At 42.4% G+C, this 21,339-nt stretch overlaps 1 protein-coding gene across 1 annotated transcript; it reads right to left on the bottom strand.

Moving 5' to 3' along the window:
* Positions 1-202: 202 nt before the first annotated feature.
* LOC118389010 (syntaxin-18-like) lies at positions 203-19,707 on the bottom strand. Its single transcript, XM_035778667.2, has 11 exons — positions 19,433-19,707; positions 8,943-9,010; positions 7,732-7,847; positions 3,180-3,257; positions 3,006-3,072; positions 2,573-2,688; positions 2,028-2,125; positions 1,822-1,880; positions 1,624-1,693; positions 1,421-1,501; positions 203-1,192 (listed from the first exon to the last, which is right to left on the bottom strand). The coding sequence occupies exons 1-11, from the start codon at positions 19,583-19,585 to the stop codon at positions 1,097-1,099; spliced, it is 1,002 nt and encodes a 333-aa protein (XP_035634560.1). The 5' UTR covers positions 19,586-19,707; the 3' UTR covers positions 203-1,096.
* Positions 19,708-21,339: the final 1,632 nt, after the last annotated feature.

Raw genomic sequence — 21,339 nt, 5'->3', positions numbered from 1 at the left:
CCAAAGCCAATTATTTGGATTGTGGTTCATGCCATAGGCCCAGATTTCTAGATCTGTATATAATCTGGATACTATTGTTTTGCCATGAACTAGACTAGAGAATGGCTGAAGTACAATCCATATAATATATCAACTAGTGAAAGTGTGGATTTCTTGCTGTAATTTGGGGAAATAAGAAAAAAAAAAGAAATGGAAAATGTCATTCATAAGTAGTGCTTCATTTTATTGGTGATCGGACCAGGTTTTTACACAAGCAGTGTAAGTGCAATGTGAAGTTATACCAACACAAATACTCCCATTGATTGATCATAACCACCATCTTCACACAAACAAAAGGCTTACACGCTCATTGTAACTAACTATTCTTGAAAATATCCCATCTGCATAAGCTTAGCCTTAACTCTTGGTATATTAGTAATTATTAGCCAGGTGGTTTGAGCCCTGAAAGCTGTGGTATGACAAAATATACCACAGCTAAGGGCTGTATCCAGGCACTCCGCGTTGCGCCGTGGATAAGTCCAGCCATTAGCCGTGGCATATTGGCCATATCCCACACCCCATCGGGCCTTATTGCTTAATTATCTCATATCTTCTAAATGTGTACATACCATTGAAATAAATACATATGAAAGACCACAAGGGTTTAAAAAAAACATTTCTTCATCTCAACAAAGCATAAGTACACAATATCAAGATCTCAATACAGAAAGAAAGACTAATAGTTCAGAAACCAGTTCCTTCTTTTAAGAAAGACAGCAGAGGACAGTTGCTGCAATAACAAGCATAGTGGTCAGTATGTGTGCGATACCGACTGCCCATATATACACAGTGCAGGTGGATGACAGCACTTTGTATTCAGCCAAAAGCGTGCTTTGCTGAACAGGAAGAGTTACCTAGTAACATGCATTTACACTGACTTCTAGTGGCTCGAGTACGGTTGACATGTAGTGAAGTTGTCATCAAAGCACTGGTCTGGGGTCAGTTTTCTGGGGGGGGGGGTCCTATACCCAACACTCTGTCCATCCAACCATATACTTCAATGTGAAGGGCTAGGCCCGGGCTGATGTCACTTCCTGGTTCTGCCAGGTTCAGGGGGTTAGCTGTCGTACCAATCCAGGAAGAGCAGAGAGAAGGAGCACATGACAAGGAAGAAGAGGATCCAGACACGGAATCCAGCATTGTTTTTGATGGCCTGGAAACAAGTTAAGCGTACAATGAAACATACAGAGCTAAAACAGATCACTACTGGCTGTGTTGAGCAACCTCAAGAGTCAGTTCTGAATATTTGGTTTTAAAAAATGGTTATAAAAGTTATATCCAATGGAAATCTATGGATACTGCCGTAATCTATAAATACAACAATATACAGTATAATGAGTAGGGCAAACTACTGGGGTTGTTTAGCATAACCTGCCATTACCTCTCGGATGTCCTCGTTTCCCTCTTTAACGTTTTCAGTGGCTCCCACAACTAGCTGATGGATACTGTCGATCTCAGTTTCCTGTGAACAATGCATCGACAGGAAATAAGTAACACACACTAATAACACTTTATTAAGTGGGATGGGCGTTCTTTTCAATAGAGGCATTTTCCTTCAGGGATGGCCAAATGGAGGTCACTCACTTGCATTAGCACCTTCTCCGCAAAGATCTCCTGGAGTCGCGAGATCTCGACGACCTTGCCCTCGATTTGCCTGAAAGACATTCGGGGAGGAGATTGACTCATCTTTTTCACCTTTGTTTCATCTTTGCTTCACCTCAGTCATATCTAGAAATGTAGTGGTAAAAAATAAATGGTCTGAAGGACTGATTAGACACTCACCTGACTTCATCTACTAGGTTGCTCATCTCACTCACCAGCCTCTGGTTCTCTTGTTCAAACTAGACAGAGTGAAACGCATGTATTGTAAATGCTGTGTAGAATCTGACCCATCAGACAACAACATAAAGGCAAGAATATAAGTCACACGGAGAGAGAGGGAGAGCACATAGAAGCATACACAACATCTCTGTTCCATAGTTCCATACCATCTGCATCTCCTCAGGCGAGAGCTCGTCCTCCACACGGCCCTGGCCCTCCTCCCACAGGCTCACGTTGTTCTCCGGTACCTCCGTCACGCTCCGCTCTTCAGGGAGAAAACACAAAGGGAGAAATACACCCCGTCTTCACTTCAAACTCACGCAAACTTCAATTCACTCCTGTGACTGTCATAGCCATTTACTTTCCGCTCTATCCATTTCCCTTCATCACACAAAACCACTCCTTTCATAACCATCCCATTACCTCTGTCCAATTAGCTTTATTTTAAATACAGAAGTCGACCATTTTCATTCAAACATTTGAGTTTTAGGCACTAGGATTTCCACGTGCAAATAAGCGCTAAATGTCAAATGATTATACCGGCAGTAGTAAATAAATGAAAATCCATGAGAGAATAACATGTTACATGTAGAGATGTGTGGGGCTGTAAATAAAGACAAACACCATGTAAATAGTCGGCTGTAGTGACTCAAAATAGATGTTCTTTCCAGCCAGAGTCTCTTTGGGAACTCGTCTTGGTCTCTGTACTCACCACCACCGCTGCTGCTGCTCTCCTCCTTAGCTGTTTTCTCCTCGCTGTGCTGCTCCGCCGGTGAGCTTCTCTCTACCGCCACCCTACTGTGGTGGTGCTCTGGCTCTAGTCTGGACCTGGAGTAATAGCAAAACACCAAAGACAAGGTCAGGCTTCCTAAAAGCCCCCCGAAAAAACACAAGGCAAGGTCAAAGCATATATTATGGAGATGGCTTACTGCCAAAATGTTGTCAATGAATGAAGAATCATTCACAAATAAACAATGTGTTATGAATATACATTTGTCAGAATTCAACTCAACGGTCCCCGAAATCAAGAATTCTGTCAATAAATGAATAACTCAAGGTATTTTCTTCCATAATAGATGTGATTACTTTTAACCTTCCATTGCAATTTGTTCAACTTTAAATAAAAATATCTTTAAAACACTCACAGTCTCTTCTTGTCCACCACTCTCTTCACTCTTATAGCCCTCTGCTCGGAGTAAAGCTTGCATACTCCTGCAAACAGGGATGATCAACACAAATCCGATATTGTCGACATTATTACAAAGTACTTACAATATGCACTGACGTCAAATATATCGTGACGTCGCCAATGAGCCCACCTCTCAAATATATCTCGATGAGGTCGAGGACCGCCCCCCTGTGCTCTCTGATTTGTGCCGGTATGACCTGCTTCTCGGCTGGAAGGGCGACAATAAAGGACAAAAGGGTTGTTATTATTGTGTATTATACAGTATGTCTCGTCATCATCCAAGATGGCATAGCAGTCAGACGTCCTTTGTCCTCGTCTTGTCGTGTCCCGTGTATATACAGTGGGGCAAAAAGGTATTGTCAGCCACCAATTGTGCAAGTTCTCCCACTTAAAAAGATGAGGCCTGTAATTTTCATCATAGGTACACTTCAACTATGACAGACAAAATTAGAGAAAAAAAATCCAGAAAATCACATTGTAGGACTGTTAATGAATTTATTTGCAAATTATGGTGGATTTTCTTTTTTTTTATTTTCTAAAAACTCTACTTCAAAACACTCTCCTGCAACCCGCCTCACCAATTCATTTTTAAAAAAGTATTATTGACCTCAAATCTGAAATCCACAACAGAAGCTAGCCAATTCACTGGCAAACGTTAGTATTCAGCTAACCACGGTTGGCGGTCATCAGCTATACTTGAGCTCGAAAAGCTTTCACCAGTTTGGTACAACGCGACTCAGACCAGAGCATACCGGACCTATTTCTCTCCATATCCCCGGATTTCTACCGCAAGCTCTGGACATTTACACCTGGATCTTGCAGCTAGCTAGCTGCTATCCGAGTGACTATTGGCTTACGTCGGTCCCGGAGCAAACATCAATTATTCCGGAGCTAGCCAGCTGAAGAGTACCATCAGTCTCTCCTGGGCTACAATCACCTATCCGGACCCATTTTACTACGGACGCGGAGCCCCACCAGGCCTTCACGACTGGAATACCGACGTTATCTGCCCGAGGGAGTTATCCAACTGGCCCCTCCGTCCCGACGTTACCTGAACGCCTATCTGCGGCCCGCTCATCGTTAGCCATCTTATCGGCTGCTATCTGAATAGGTCCATCGGACAATTTTCTTGGGTCACTATAACTATATCTATTTTGCCAATTGGATTGGTTTCCTCTACCACATGGAACCCCACTAATCTACCGACAGAAACGCACAAGGTGGCTAAAAACAGACCTCCATCCTCTGCCAGCTTGCTACCCCTGACCCGGCTAGCTGTCTGAATCGCTGTGACCCCAACCAACCTCACTACTCACTGGACCCTTATGATCACTCGGCTAAGCATGCCTCTCCTTAATGGCAATATGCCTTGTCCATTGCGGTTCTGGTTAGTGTTTATTGGCTTATTTCACTGTAGAGCTGTTTCACTCTAGCCCTGCTCATTATACCTTATCCAATCTTTCAGTTCCACCACCCACATATGATGACATCACCTGGTTTCAATGATGTTTCTAGAGAATATCTCTCTCATCATCACTCACTGCCTAGGTTTACCTGCACTGTATTCACATCCTACTCTCTGTTTCCAGACGTCCTAGACGACCAATTCTCATAGCTTTTAGCCATACCCTTATCCTACGCCTCCTCTGTTCCTCTGGTGATGTAGAGGTGAATCCAGGCCCTGCAATGCCTAGCTCCACTCCTATTCCCCAGGCGCTCTCTTTTTATGACTTCTGTAACCGCAATAGCCTTGGTTCCATGCATGTTAACATTAGAAGCATCCTCCCTAAGTTTGTTTTATTCACTGCTTTAGCACACTCTGCCAACCCGGATGTCCTAGCCGTGTCTGAATCCTGGCTTAGGAAGACCACCGGTGTTTCAATCTACTGCAGAGATAGCTTGCAGAGTTCTGTCCTACTATACAGGTCTGTACCCAAACAGTTTGAACTTCTACTTTTAAAAATCCACCTCTATAAACAAGTCTCTCACCGTTGCCACCTGCTATAGACCACCCTCTGCCCCCAGCTGTGCTCTGGACACCATATGTGAACTGATTGCCCCCCATCTATCTTCAGAGCTCATGCTGCTAGGTGACCTAAACTGGGACATGCTTAACACCCCAGCCATCCTACAATCGAAGCTTGATGCCCTCAATCTCACACAAATGATCAATGAACCTACCAGGTACCACCCCAAAGCCATAAACACGGGCACCCTCATAGATATCATCCTAACCAACTTGTCCTCTAAATACACCTCTGCTGTTTTCAACCAAGATCTCAGCGATCACTGCCTCATTGCCTGCATCTGTAATGGGTCAGCGGTCAAGCGATCACTCATCACTGTCAAGCACTTCCTGAAACACTTCAGCGAGCAGGCCTTTCTAATCGACCTGGCCCGGGTATCCTGGAAGGACATTGACCTCACCCCGTCAGTAGAGGATGCCTGGTTATTTTTAAAAAATGCCTTCCTCACCATCTTAAATAAGCATGACCCATTCAAGAAATTTAGAACCAGGAACAGATATAGCCCTTGGTTCTCTCCAGACCTGACTGCACTTAACCAACACAAAAACATCCTATGGCGTTCTGCATTAGCATCGAACAGCCCTCGTGATATGCAACGTTTCAGGGAAGTTAGAAACCAATATACAGAGGCAGTTAGAAAAGCCAAGGCTAGCTTTTTCAAGCAGAAATTTGCTTCTTGCAACATAAACTCAAAAAAGTTCTGGGACACTGTAAAGTCCATGGAGAATAAGAACATCTCCTCCCAGCTGCCCACTGCACTGAGGATAGGAAACTCTGTCACCACCAATAAATCCACTATAATTGAGAATTTCAATAAGCATTTTTCTACGGCTGGCCATGCTTTCCACCTGGCTACCCCTACCCCGGTCAACAGCACTGCAACCTCCACAGCAACTCGCCCAAGCCTTCCCCATTTCTCCTTCTCCCAAATCCAGTCAGCTGATATTCTGAAAGAGCTGCAAAATCTGGACCCAGACAAATCAGCCAGGCTAGACAATCTGGACACTCTCTTTCTAAAATTATCTGCCGAAATTGTTGCAACCCATATTACTAGACTGTTCAACCTCTCTTTCGTGTCGTCAGATTCCGAAAGATTGGAAAGCTGCCGCGGTCATCCCCCTCTTCAAGGGGGTGACACTCTAGACCCAAACTGCTACAGACCTTTATCTATCCTACTCTGTCTTTCCAATGTCTTCGAAAGCCAAGTTAACAAACAGATTACCGACCATTTTGAATCGCACCGTACCTTCTCCGGTATGCAATCTGGTTTCAGAGCTGGTCATGGGTGCACCTCAGTTTAGGACGCTCAAGCTCCTAAACGACATCATAACCGCCATCGATAAGAGACATTACTGTGCAGCTGTATTCATCGACCTGGCCAAGGCTTTCGACTCTGTCAATCACCACATCCTCATCGGCAGAGTCGATAGCTTTGGTTTCTCAAATAATTGCCTAGCCTGGTTCATCAACTGCTTCTCTGATAGAGTTCAGTGTGTCAAATCGGAGGGCCTGTTGTCTTGGCCTCTGGCAGTCTCTATGGGAGTGCCACAGGGTTCCATTCTTGGGCCGACTCTCTTCTCTGTATACATCAATGATGTAGCTCTTGCTGCTGGTGAGTCTCTGATCCACCTCTACGCAGACGACACCATTCTGTATACTTCTGGCCCTTCTTTGAACACTGTGTTAACAACCCTCCAGACGAGCTTCAATGCCATACAGCTCTCCTTCCGTGGCCTCCAACGGCTTTTGAATACAAGTAAAACTAAATGCATGCTTTTCAACCGATCACTGCCTGCACCTGCCCGCCCGTCCAGTATCACCACTCTGGATGGTTCTGACTTAGAATATGTGGACAACTACCTAGGTGTCTGGTTAGACTGTAAACTCTCCTTCCAGACTCACATCAAACATCTCCAATCCAAAGTTAAATCTAAAATTGGCTTCCTTCACTCATGCTGCCAAACATACCCTCGTAAAACTGACCATCCTACCGATCCTCGACTTTGGGCGATGTCATCTACAAAATAGCCTCCAATACCCTATTCAATAAATTGGATGCAGTCTATCACAGTGCCATCCGTTTTGTCACCAAAGCCCCATATACTACCCACCACTGCGACCTGTAAGCTCTCGTTGGCTGGCCCTCGCTTCATACTCGTCGCCAAACCCACTGGCTCCAGGTCATCTACAAGACCCTGCTAGGTAAAGTCCACTCTTATCCCAGCTCGCTGGTGACCATAGCAGCACCCACCTGTAGCACGCGCTCCAGCAGGTATATCTCTCTGGTCACCCCCAAAACCAATTCTTCATTTGGCCGCCTCTCCTTCCAGTTTCTCTGCTGCCAATGACTGGAACGAACTACAAAAATCTCTGAAACTGGAAACACTTATCTCTCTCACTAGCTTTAAGCACCAGCTGTTAGAGCAGCTCACAGATTACTGCACATAGCCCATCTATAATTTAGCCCAAACAACTACCTCTTCCCCTACTGTATTTACCTCTTCCCTTGAAATATTTATTTATATCTACTTTGCACATTCTTCCACTGCAAATCTACCATTCCAGTGTTTCACTTGCTATATTGTATTTACTTCGCCACCATGGCCTTAAAACACACACACACACACACACACACACACACACACACACACACACCTTCAGAGCGGAGCTGCTTGATGGCTTCAGAGCAGGTTCTCATGAAGATCTGGGCGTCCTGGTCGATCTGGTCTCGCTCATTGTCTGTCATCCGGGTTAGGTCTGACGAGATGAGACTACAAAACACACAAAGCAATTGAAAGGAAACAAATCATATTTGGACCCAGGTTTGCTGTAATGAAGGTCTGCAGATTCTCTACAGTTAAATCAAAGTGCTAAGCCTATGTTGCCCTCTAGTGGATTCCTAATTTACAGCTCATAGATCATTCCCTCAGTTCAGGATGACTGACATGCTCATTTTTCATTTTCTGTCAAAGAAACATGAAAAATGGCACCCAGACCTTTCCTGTGTTTGCAGTGTTTAATACGTTTAAAAAATCCAAATAAATACTTAAGTCAATTCTATGGGAAGATCACATAATGTACTTCTTCCCATGTAAACTAATGTTTTAATTTATTACATTCTTAATGCACGTGACAGGTTTTTAGTCACATTTCTTTGGGGGGATGGCTCTAAACTAAGGCAAGAAAATGTGAAAACGTTTTTCAAGGCCCGCCCTGCGAGCGCGCACACACTGCCCTCGGGGCCTTGACCAGATGAAGCCTATGATTAGTCCCAGGGCGTGATTTGCTCTTCACTTGGTTGCAGCTCAATTATTCCACCCAATTAGACTGAGTCTCCAAAAGACCACCCCACTCGCTACTGACCTTGTGCCAGCGCCTGCCTTTCCCAACCACCCACCTCAATTAGACCAGTCAGACCTTAGAGCCTGCAACACAGCCTGCAGTCAACTCGACAGACAGACAGACAGACACAGAGACAGAGACACACCAGACCAGACCAGGACAAACAGGACAGACGCTCCGCCCACTTTAGCCCCTAAGCCTATATAACTACTGCTTAGGCTTATGGTGATTAGTTAATGCCATCTACTTCTTTGACAATGAAGGCTCTAGGGTTGAGAAGGTTAAAACCTTTTTTGGATCCTTTATGAGACTGATGTTTCAAAGAGTAAAAAGCTCAATCAAGTTGTCAAAAGGTTAGATACATCCCAATCCACGTGGAGGCCGAGTTGAACCTTTCCTGGAGGATTTTCTTTAGGACAAACATGTGAAAAGGGATTAGCCCTACATCTTATAGCCACATGAAAGTCGCCGTTGAAAACAGACAGTCAAAAGGGCAGGGTTTGGTGACCTGAGACGAGGATTACCTTCCAGCATTCACATAGTCCTTCCTGTGCTGCAGCAGAAAGTCTTTCAGCTTGGTGATGTTGGAGATCTGTCAAAATGAAGAGAAAACACATTAGAGAAGTCTATCAATGTCTTCATGTCTCGCTGTCTATTTGTGGGCCACATGTCTTTTCCTCTTCATGATTTTGTCCCTGTCATGTCTTAAAGTAATGATGGACTGTCGTTTCTCTTTGCTTATTTGAGCTGGTCTTGCCATAATATGGACTTGGTCTTTTACCAAATAGGGCTATCTTCTGTATACCACCCCTACCTTGTCACAACACTACTAATTGGCTCAAACGCATTAAGAAAGAAAGAAATTCCACAAACTTTTAACAAGGCACACCTGTTCATTGAAATGCATTCCAGGTGACGAACTCATGAAGTTGGTTGAGAGAATGCCAAGAGTTTGCAAAGCTGTCATCAAGGCAAAGGCTGGCTACTTTGAAGAATCTCAAATACAAAATATATTTTGATTTAACACTTTTTTTAGTTACTAAATGATATGTTATTTCATAGTTTTGATGTCTTCACTTTTATTCTACAATGTAGAAAATAGTTTTAAAAAATAAAGAGAAACCCTTGACTCAGTAGGTGTGTCCAAACTTTTGACTGGTACTGTATGCATGTATGTATATAATTATTATTATTTTTTACACATTTTCTCCGCTCCTGACTGCATGTGCTGCCATAGAAATAGAATGAATAGAACGGGTGTCCCCATTCAAGTCAATAATGGCATAATGGGTGGACTGGTAGCCATTATGAGTGTATCCATAGGAACAACGCTAGGTTGAAGATGACAATATTATATGTCTCGCACAGCCGAATGCTGCAAAGACGTCTGAGAGGTTGGTGGATTTCATTCATTCACTGGTAGACCAAAGAGTTCGTTTCAGGCCCTGCTTGCATGTCTCAAGTTAGGCCTTCCTTTAAAATGACCAAACTTAGCAGTCATTGACTGTGACAGGCCACCTTGTCCATCTGTCTCGCTCTATCCATTCTGAATTTTACAAATTAATATTTGTTTACCGCAGGACATACCAAATTCAAACTGGCAATTTTCTTGTTAGTCTAGCTCATGTAAATAAAATTATACTCTTCTATACACTGTTGCTCCCTGACAGAAAACATTTAAATACGCCTGAAATGTAGAATCTGTCGACTATGTATCACAGATAAAATGTCAGGGAAGATGTGTGCACAGGAAAACCAGAGGAAACTCTGTGGAATCCAATATTTGCTCCTATAATTCGGTTAACATCGAAAAACCCTTAATTGCTTCCCCATCCACAGAGTGGAGCGCAAGAAGGACAGACTACACACACAGCAGGCTCTGTTTGTGAAAATATAGGTATTTTTTTCTTATGAGAGAATCCAGACAAGCGCCATGTTGAAAATGACACAATGAGTTCGACTGTGACAGAGACCCAGGGCGAGCGGGAATATTTTTCTAAAGCCAAACTACGCCGTCTTCGGCCCAGTTTTTTTCTTCTAATGACCGTAATTATCAAATTGCTGCAGTGGTAAAAGCACGACCTGGGTCTTGGTCTCTAATGGCGACTCTAAAAATATCAACGAGAAGAAAACGACAGGACTTTGAAAAGAAAAGGTTAAAAATAAAAAAATAAATACAGAGCTACAATTTGCTTGAAACCCATCACCTCTCCTAGGAAGCAAATAAGCATAGACGACTCGAGGTGTGACATTGCTTCAGAGCAATTAGAACAGAGCAGGTTTAAGATAACCGAGTAAAGGGCTGTGGCGGTGAGTCGACCCTTGTAATAATACAATTATCAGGGGTCAAAAGTTAATCGTTGTTCAGAGCACTTGTGAAGGGGTTGAGTGAAGCACAATGTTCCCATGGTTGAAAGGCAGGAGTGTGTTGTTGTCTGCTGTCTGTGTTGTTGTCTGCTGTCTGTGTTGTTGTCTGCTGTCTGTGTTGTTGTCTGCTGTCTGTGTCGTTAGATTCAAGATGAATGCCCTGTCTGGGATGGGCAACTCCAATCCTCAGGGGCCTGAGTGTCTTTATTTTCCTCTTCTCCCAGACACTGACTATATAAATCGCAGCTATAAACCCATATCATGCTATTTTGGCATACACTAGATTACTAATGTGCTATTTGAAATAACGGGCTACATTCTGCTTTTGTATCACACCTTCTCACCGGCAGGTAGCAATAGGCTGCCAGTATTGGATCCCCACTGGCTTTCAGGAGAGAACAGAGGAGAAGAGAGAAGATGTCAAGAGTGCTGGTTCGGGGGGGTTGATCTGTCTCCTGTGTGTATACATTTGGGCTCAGATTCCCACTGCAACCTCCAGGGTTTGCAGGGGGTCACCGGGATCAATTGCTCTTGTAACTTAAGACTCTAAAGAGCTAGTAATACCTAAACAATGAGGAAGGGGGTAGCCTTGTGCTTGCGGCTGGAGGAGAGTGCGTGTGTGTCCCTGCCAAAGTATGCGAATGTATATGAAATGTGCTTGTGCGCGCGTATGTTGTGTTTGGAGCGAGGCAGCAGGAGGAGACAGTCTGCCGGGCTACATCTAATCTCATCATCATCAAGGACCCCCACTTTATCTTCTCACTCTCTCCTGCCCCTCAGCCTGTACGAAGCGCAAACAAACCATCACAGTGCATTATTATAAAAATGTAAAAAAATACTTAGTCAGCTGATTTTTTCTTAAGTCAGTCTGGGTAGGCTCTTTATTTGACTAAAACCAGGTAACTGAGACAATTTGATAATGATCACCCAGACTCCATTGCTTGACCCCGAGCTGTCCATTTTGAAGCCTGTCCAAATCTGATTTGAGATCTATAGACTATAACTAGCCTAATTGTTCAAAGAAGACACTATGATAAACACTTAAAGCTCTATGCAGTGGAGGGGACGTCGCCACATTGATTTTTTTCACTGCATTTAATCTTGAGTATTAGAAATTGAGATTTCTGGTCAGTCACAGCAACGCAGTCAATAATCTACGCTCGCATTCAAAGGCAATCTAGGCACTTAAAAAAAAAAAAAATTGTCAAAGAATGTGCATGTTGTAGGGTAATAATCTGGACTACAGCAAACATTCCTAAACATCTCAGATTTCAAAAGAAATAGAGAAAAATACATTAAATACCAAAATAAGTTTTATTGTTTTAGTTAAAACTAGGCCTATGAATACTGCGGTGTTCCCATAGCAGACTCACGGCGGCAGGATGATACCGGATGTCACTGTTTTCAATGAGATGACGACAGCAAATTCTGCCACAAAATACCATCCACTGGGTCCACTTTGTGGTTCAAAGTGCTTTATTTATTCAGTTAAAAATGTTGGCCGTAAGTTAGCGTGTTCTTCTAACCAGCTAGCCAGGCCAACTGCCAAGAAGCGTACGGTAGTCCACGAGTTTTCATGCCATCCAATCCGACTTTTTGGAGTCACATCAACGCAGCATAAACAAAGAACAAAGTATAAGTTTAACGAGGAGACCACTGTCTTTCTCCTGTTGCTCTAATGTCAGATGTCGAGATTTTGCCCTCGACAAGTAAATTGTTTCTGAAAACTCAACAGCAGCATCTTGTTTTGCAAATGCATCCAAGTTGTGCACATCACTGTATTTAAAAACATTATTTTCCTTTTGAACGTGTTCACTTGATGAACAAAGGCTCTGAGGTTTATCCTGTTCAAAGCAGCGCTCTCTCCTGACTACAATGGATGCGAACCATGTCAATTTTCGAGCTTCATTGAGAAAGAAAGGAATTGGGAACACATCAGACTTCCCCTCAGAACCTCTACCCCTTCACTTATTTTAGCCCAGTCTTTGTTTTGAACTTTAATGGAAAACATGACTAACAAACCTGCATGTTGTGTTGTTTGTTGGGTAGTTGAGCAACACTAATGTTTGGTTTTGTTGCACTTCAGAGATTCATTGATGAAACACACAGATGGACACATTCCCCTCGAGGCCTGTGTATATGGTGACCACGGTAGAACAGACTAGATTAAACTAATGTAGGCTACCCAAATGCAAATATTAACTGGTAATTAGGTTTGCCTAATTCTGACACATGTTCAATGTTTATCGTGTCTTTGTGAAAAAGGTTTGTACGAAACAAATGAGGTGAAAATATATTTTTTAAACGAAGTAAGCTTTTATGCAACACCTTATGGTTTGTCCTATTACAAAAGCCCTGAAATAGTTTACAATTGTTTTGAGAAAAGTCGCTTTCCCCTCTAAGGTTTGTTCTGGTTGTCCCTGAGCCTGAGAGTGGATGTTCCCTAGTTTGTGATTGAGGACATTTTTCTGCCTATTTTAATACAGATATGTTAAATAATAACTTAATTGAGAATGTTTGAGTAACCAATTATCCTATTGATTACTTATTGTCTTATGTGACCTAGGCCTATTTGTCAAGGAATGAGCCTCATTGCTTAATTAAATAATGACGTTATGGCTCATATCAATCTGAACTTTGCCTATAAAGCCTGTGTCTCTGAAGCAGTACAGTATTTTTGTTACAATTATACTGTTTAGTCTGCCAAGTATCTGGATTTCATCTCGCTGCCCCCTAAGTTTGACACTCGTCCACAGACCTGTGTTTGTGCATTTACGTCTCCATATTTTACACTTGATTTTTTTGCCAAACTGCCAAAATCCCCTTTCTTGAAATGTCTGTGGGGAAATGCTAGATAAGATTGTATTCCGCACTTGCATTTGATGCCTCGAAATTACATTTTCCTGGCCTCCGTGCGAAAACAGAGCAGAGATGAAACCAACTGGTAAAGACAGTGTTTAGCAGGACATTCAGATCAGGTAAATCCCCTCAAATCCCAACCTGATGGTGAGAGAATGCAGTTGATGAGTGAGTGAGAGAAATAGATATATTTATTTTTAAAAAAATTAAAAAACTGTGTGTGAGATAAAGACTAGTGAGACTACAAAACATAAATCACTGATCATGACAGCGGATGCAGGTTCATGGCAATTATTGTGAGGTGACATGCAAAAACTTGCTCTGTGTCAAAAGGGAGAAGAGGAAGCAAATGGGGTGAAGAGATTTGTTCAAATTAGGTGTGTGATTCTCAGGTAATGGGGCCAACAAATATAGCCTAGGCTTGTACCTTATCTCTTAGCCTAACAGTTAGACAGACTATGGCTTTCTATTTTTAGAGCAGCTACATTCCATCAAAGCATCACATTTACTGCCCTGTGTAAGCACTTCAAATCCTTAGATTTTGACAGAAAGTGTTTTTCCCCAATAGGAGAGACTGTTTTAGGGAATTTCTCAGACATTGACAGTTCACTTGTGAACAGAAAAATAAAGTCTGAAAATGCACCCAGGTTATCAAAATGTAACTCGATGTTTTGAGAATATACCAGATTCTAATTTCCATTTCAAAATACGCCATGAGAGGGCAACCCCTACCTCGCTCGAGTTGGGTAATAAAACACATATTTCTAAGTGCTGGCTGATCACCTCACTTTTCGGACATTCAAAGAAAACACAGTAAAAAGCAGTCCATTGTGGAACGGCGCTCCTGATTTTAACAATTTCGAGGTGACCTCCTGCATTTAAACACGAGAAGAGCAGCCTGCTGTGGAGATGAGGAGGAGAGCGGTGAAACTGAGATCACAGTGCCCCAAACCGACCCATGAGGTAAAAGATTCCCTCCCGATCACCGCACCCTAGACACTTACTAGCCGCTCTTACTTGTCCATCAAGCATTTTGCTTCGCCATAAAAAAGGTTCACTTGCTGCAAAGGGTAAAGTTTTAAGAGAGAGAAAAAAAAACAACCCATACATGCTACTTTATATTTGTTTACTTTGAAGTTTTTCCTCCCTATCTGTTTTGTGAAGTGTCACTGGGAACTGAGAAGGCAGTGCATGTCTTGGAGGGCGCCCACATATGTTCAGCATTAGGGGCCGGCCGTCAACATTGTTACTTGGGACCTAATTTAATGTTTTCTCTGCTTTGATCTTCCACCTTTAATCACTGGCTCTTGGGAGGATCGGCTTTCCTCAAGAAATTGTTAGAAAGCTGAAAGAAAATGTTATTGCAGCATGTTTATGGAATCAAACATGTGAAGAGAGGGCTCGCACACAGAAAAAATAATGGATCCTGAATCTGAAGTCTTACAGAGAAAAGGATGAGGGGGTGGGGGCAGATGAAAACCACCACATAACTGTATGCAGTGAGGACATTCCAAAATTTCAATTTCTCCAAACATTGGTTCACCAAGATCGTTTCAGATGATATCGGTAGCACAGGGGAGACAGCGGGAGGGTGGGGGCCCAGGGTCGGGGGGTGGGCACCACAGGCTAGGTTTGAGTTTCCTCAAATCAGCATCCCTGCTTTCATTAAACCATCATTTCCAATATCGTTGCAACAGGGGTGCGAGAGGCATAACAAAGCATAGTTGTGTGGAGCTGAGTGACTGGGCTTGTTTCTCCTGGCTATGGTTGGTGGGGACATCAGGTATGGATCAAGAGCTGATGTCCCTGGGGAAATCCAGAGGAGTTCTTCAAGGTGCCTTTGATAGAGCTTGTATCCATGATACTCACTTCTGCATAGTGGTCACGCTGCATGTGGCGCACTTATTCTATTTGCCAGTCGCTTTCAATGAGTCCTCTTTATTTCTACACCAATGATGGGTCACGACTATGTGGTGGTGAGAGTCTGAAAGTCCGGGAAGACCACAGATCTTGATCCACGGATCTATTCCCAACCTACTGCATTTGAATGACATGTAAGAAAAAAGAGGAAGATGTGTTGGGGGGGGGGGGCACAGCCTCTCATCAGGACGGTCCATCACTGGGTGTTTCATATTAGGCTAACATTGGAACTGGCTTTAATCAAGGAAGGCCCAAAACTTTTTCAGACTCCAGCCGCCCAAGCCAGACTGTTCTCTCTGCTACCGCACAGCAAGCGGTACTAATGCACTAAGTACTAAGTCTGGAATCAACAGGACCCTGAACAGCTTCTACCCCCAAGCCATAAGACTACCAAACGAGACAGGTTATAGCTAATTAAATGGCTACCCGGAGTATCTGCATTGACCCAATTTTTACACTAACTCTATGCACATACACTGGACTCGACCCACACATACTTACCCTCACAACCCAACACACACTACATACTGTGCATTCGGCAAAGTATTCAGACCCCTTCACATTTTGTTACGTTACACCCTTATTCTAAAATTGATTTAAAAAAAAAATAATAATAATCCTCAGCAATCTATACACAATACCCCGTAATGACAAAGCGAAAACAGGTTAAGAATGTTTTGCAAATGTATTAAATATTTATTTTAAACAAATACCTTATTTATGTAAGTATTCAGACCCTTTGCTATAAGACTCGAAATTGAGCTCAGATGCATCCTGTTTTCATTGAACATCCTTGAGGTGTTTCTACAACTTCGAGTCCACCTGTAGTAAATTCAATTGATTGGACATGATTTGGAAAGGCACACACCTGTCTATATAAGTAACCAGAGTTGACAGTGCATGTCAGAGAAAAAAAACAAGCTTTGAGGTCGAAGGAATTGTCCGTAGAGCTGAGACAGGACTGTGTCGAGGCACATATCTGGGGAAGGGTACCAAAACATTTCTTTAGCATTGAAGATCCCCATCATTCTTAAATGGAAGAAGTTTGGAACCAAGACTCTTCCGAGAGCTGGCCGCCCGGCCAAACTGAACAATCGGGAGAAGGGCCTTGGTCAGGGATGGTGACCAAGAACCCGATGGTCACCCTGACAGAGCGCCAGAGTTCCTCTGTGGAGATGTGAGAACCTTCGAGAAGGACAACCATCTCTGTAGCACCCCACAAATCAGGTCTTTATGGTAGAGTGACCAGACGGAAGCCACTCCTCAGTAAAAAGGCACATGACAGCCTGCTTGGAGTTTGCCCAAAGGCACCTAAAGACTCTCAGACCATGAGAAACAAGATTCTTTGGACTGATGAAACCAAGATTGAACTCTGGCCTGAATACCAAGTGTCACATCTGGAGGAAACCAGGCACCGGTCATCATCTGGCCAATACCATCCCTACGGTGAAGCATGGTGGTGGCAGGATCAGCAGCAGGGACTGGGAGACTAGTCAGGATCGAGGGAAAGGAATGGAGCAAAGCATAGAGAGATTCTTGATAAAAACCCACTCCAGAGCGCTTAGGACCTCAGACTGGGGTAAACGTACACCTTCCAACAGGATAACGACCCAAGCACACTGCCAAGACAATGCAGGAGTGGCTTCGGGACAAGTCTCTGAATGTCCTTGAGTGGCCCAGCCAGAGCCTGGACTTGAACCCCATCGCACATCTCCGGACAGACATGAAAATAGCTGTGCAGCAACGCTCCTCATCCAACTTGACAGAGCTTGAGAGGATCTGCAGAGAAGAATGCGAGAAACTCCCCAAATACAGGTGTGCCAACCTTGTAGCGTCATACCCAAGAAGACGGGAGGCTGTAATCACTGCCAAATGTGCTTCAACAAAGTACTGGGTAAAGGATCTGAATACTTTAAAAAACATATATATATATATATTTGCCAAATTTTCTAAAAACCTGTTTTTGCTTTGTCATTATGGGATATTGTGTATAGACTGATGAGGAAAAATACAACTTGATCAATTTTTTAACAAGGCTGTAACGTAACATAATGTGGGGAAAAATAAAGGGGTCTGAATACTTTCTGAATGCACTGTATGCTCACAAACACATATGCATACTGATTCCACACACTTTCCCACTCAGCACATACGCTGGTACTGTCTATTTTCTATCCTGTTGCCCAGTCACTTTACCCCTACCTACAGTGCATTCAAAAAGTACTCATATACCCTCCACTTATTCCACATTTTGTTGTGTTACAGCCGAGCAGATGGGCTGAGAACGGAGGAGAAAAAAACGCAAGGAAATCTAGAGGGATTTGACTTCTCAAACACAGCAAAAAGACGACAATATGATGCCCTGACACCTTATTAATTCAGCCACTTACTTAGCTAACTAGTAAGTAAAACATTTAGGGGTCATGTTAACGCAGAATTCTTCATTTTTCATGCAGGAAAAAAAATTCTAAACGCATAATACATATCTTGCTGCGTTTTGTAAACGCAGATCTAAAATGCTTTTTATTGTAATTTCTGCTCAGCATCAGACTAATTTTGTGCTTGCACTAAAGTATTTTCTGTGAAGAAAAACTATAGTTGTACATCCGATAACTCTATTGAAGCAACAACAAAAAACACGACTTTCAATATAAAATGTGACAGCTGGACTCGACTGTTCCTGCTTTCCCCAGTTGTGCTATTTACAAACAAACACATGACTGGCTCAACTGTTCTGGGGAACTATGGTAAGCTTCATAATGCAAAATACTATGACAGGTGAAATGAAGAAACCAATCGGTTTTATCTTCTAACATATTGCACGAGTTGATGGCAGGTATTTCCTAAAAATGTAGCTACAAATAGTAAAATGTATAGAAACATTTCAAAACAGTATTCAAAAAACATCCTGTGGCTATTTCCAAATACACCCAAGCCTAATATTTGCCCATTATTATTTTCAAACGTCTTCAAGCTCTGTCAAATTGGTTGTTGATCATTGCAAGACAAACATTTTCAGGTCTGGCTATAGATTTTTAAATAGATTTATGTCAAAACTGTAACTCGGCCACTCAGGAACATTCAGTCTTCTACATCTCCAGTGTAGATTTGGCCTTATGCGTTAGGTTATTAGGTTATTATCCTGCTGAAAGTTGGATTAATCTCCCAGTGTCTGGTGGAAAGCAGTTTTCCTCTAGGAGTTTGCCTGTGATTGGCTCCATTCCGTTTTTTTTATATTCACGACGATTACAAGAATACCCATAACCTGATGCTGCCACACCTATGCTTGAAAATATGGAGAGTGTTACTCAGTAAATCGAATTGTGCTCAAGAATATATGTTAGTCTCATGAACCACAATTACATGAGGCAACAGTCCAACAATCTGTGACTGTCCACTTTTGCGCAGAAAATGTGTAGCTATCTAGCTAGTAGAATACACTGACGGTATGTAAAGCGATCTGGAACGCACCACTAACCTGTCAAATGCAAAAAGTAGTAGGCGGTTAGCTAAGTTACATGCCAAGTTCTGAACGTTTGAGCAAAGTATTATTGTTTACTTAGAGGTCGATATAAGTAGCGAGCACGTCATAGACCTAGGCCTTTTTAGATAGCTGGCTCGTTGTTAGCTAACGTTAGGTGTTAACTTTCACGACTTCCAGATACATTTGACTAATGTCGTTAGCACGCTAGCCTCTGACTCGGCTAACGTTATCTAACTGACGAGCTAGCTAGCTACCATTAGCTATAACGGCACGCGAACTCTATCAATTTCCATCTCTACACAACTGTTATTAAAATACATTAGCTACATTAACTAACGTTAGCTAGCAAGGCAAACGTTAGCCTGTGCAGTGAATGTCACTCACCACTTCCTTCGCCTTGAGAGAAAATCCATGTTTGGGTCTGCTTTTCTTGAAGATTTCATCTTTAGGCAAATCAAACCCTACTCCGATAGCTTTATTTCGTGTTTTTACCGTTTTGACACTGGCTTTGAACAGTACAGTTATATCAACAGCCATTTCTGTCAGTAGCACGGCAGCACACGCCACTGTCAACAGCGACACGTCACCACATTCAACGTCATATTTTTGCGACGTATGGGTGCGTTCGAAACATGCATGGTTCGCCACTTTAGTGACAATGCCGTAGATGCCGGTGTTTGGAGGATATATTGGCAGGATGTTGTTAGGCCCGAGACTAAGTCGATGGTCGGCAAACCATGCAAGTATATCCTCCAAACACCGGGTTCGAGGGCATTATTACTTTTATACAAAAGGTTACCAACATTTTCAAATAATGATTGACATATTTTCATTTAAAAAAAATTATTTTCTTGAATTTATTTATAGTATTTTATCCTTCCATATGATACAGTCCTGGCACAAATTTAGGGTTGCTGCCCAAGCCATTCGTTCTATCGATTCAGTTGCCAGAGCTGCGACCCAGTTGTTTTTTTGTTCTGTATCTATGGACGCGACCCAGTCATTCGTTCTAAATGTTCCATTGCCATACTGGCTGCCAACGTTCTTATCCCTTGCTTGCTAGCTAGCCAACTACAGTTAATTTACAGTCGTGTCAAACAGTGCAGCCAGAATAACAACAGTAGCTGCATTTGCATTTGTTTAAACCTGTTTTCTAGTGAGATTTATTTCACCGCATCCATTACAATGAGCTAATGAGCCGCAATTTCGCCTGATATAGAAAATGTGATCCTTCATCAGGACACTATTTTTCAGAGGAGCTAGCCAACAACACAGCCAACACAATCACTTCAAACTGAAGCTGGAAAGAATGCAAACTAGCTGCACTTCATTTCGTTTTACCTTTTTTAAAATGTACATTTATTTGTATATATAGCCATAAAAATGCCTGTCTGTCTCATCCAGACTGCCTACACGTTCATTACTATGGGACAGCTGGAGATCAAATTTGAATATTGAAACAATGTTGCAAATGTCAGAGAGACAGATAGCAAGGTTTATACACAAATGTCCACTGTTGAAAACTAAATGTTAGTGTGCAATGTGAGATAATGTCTAGATGCTTTTCAGAGTGGAGATCAAGTTTATAAATTGCCTGGCTGGGCTGATGAGACAGTGGATTGCGCAGTCAGGTGGAACAGAGTAAATAAGCGGGAATGTGGTTTTAACCAACCAGTATTCAGGATTAGAACCACCCGTTGTATAATTAAGCACAGATACTGTAGAATAATGAGTTATAAAAAATCTTTGACACATGTGCAGCATTCCAGTAAAGGACTATCGAGGGATCAAAAGTGCAACAGAACATATAATAAAATGAATAGCATGTATTTCACCCCAATATTCTGTGGAAGAGTTGCTGACTATTATGCAAGGGTGGTCTTAATGTTTAGAATGTACATTAACCACATTTTAAAATGTATGAAGACATTTTGCTAAAGCATAGACCAAGCTAACAATTCTAGGGAGATAATGTTTTTGTAATGTTATCTGTAATGTTCCCCTAATGTTTGAGTCTCCAGTTTTCTGTTAGTTAGGGGAACATTCTATTTATGATAGCTAAAAACCTTCTGAGAAGCTTTTTTTTTAGCAGGTTTTGGCGTTAGAGTTAGGAGAACATTGCATTAATGTCAAGCCAAACTTATCTACAATGTGGTTACAATGTTCTGAGAATAGACATGTTTCGAGAATAGACATGTTTCGACATCTTGTTACTGTTGCCAAGCCCTGATTTGTGAACCACTGATCTATTCACAGCTCTTTTTGTCTGTTGGCAAAGGATACTCACACAC

Source organism: Oncorhynchus keta, chromosome 10 (genome assembly GCF_023373465.1).
Source record: "Oncorhynchus keta strain PuntledgeMale-10-30-2019 chromosome 10, Oket_V2, whole genome shotgun sequence".
In the NCBI taxonomy this organism is placed as follows: domain Eukaryota; kingdom Metazoa; phylum Chordata; class Actinopteri; order Salmoniformes; family Salmonidae; genus Oncorhynchus; species Oncorhynchus keta.
The sequence above is the reverse complement of the archived record's forward strand: the minus strand, read 5'-3'. Positions and strand labels throughout refer to the sequence as shown.

Coding starts and splice junctions, on each gene's coding strand:
- LOC118389010 (XM_035778667.2), bottom strand. CDS start 19,585: ATGGCTGTTGATATAACTGTACTGTTCAAAGCCAGTGTCAAAACGGTA. Junction 7,848..8,942: donor GACTATGTGAATGCTGGAAG/GTAATCCTCGTC, acceptor TGTGTTTTGTAG/TCTCATCTCGTCAGACCTAA. Junction 1,193..1,420: donor GAAACGAGGACATCCGAGAG/GTAATGGCAGGT, acceptor ACTTGTTTCCAG/GCCATCAAAAACAATGCTGG.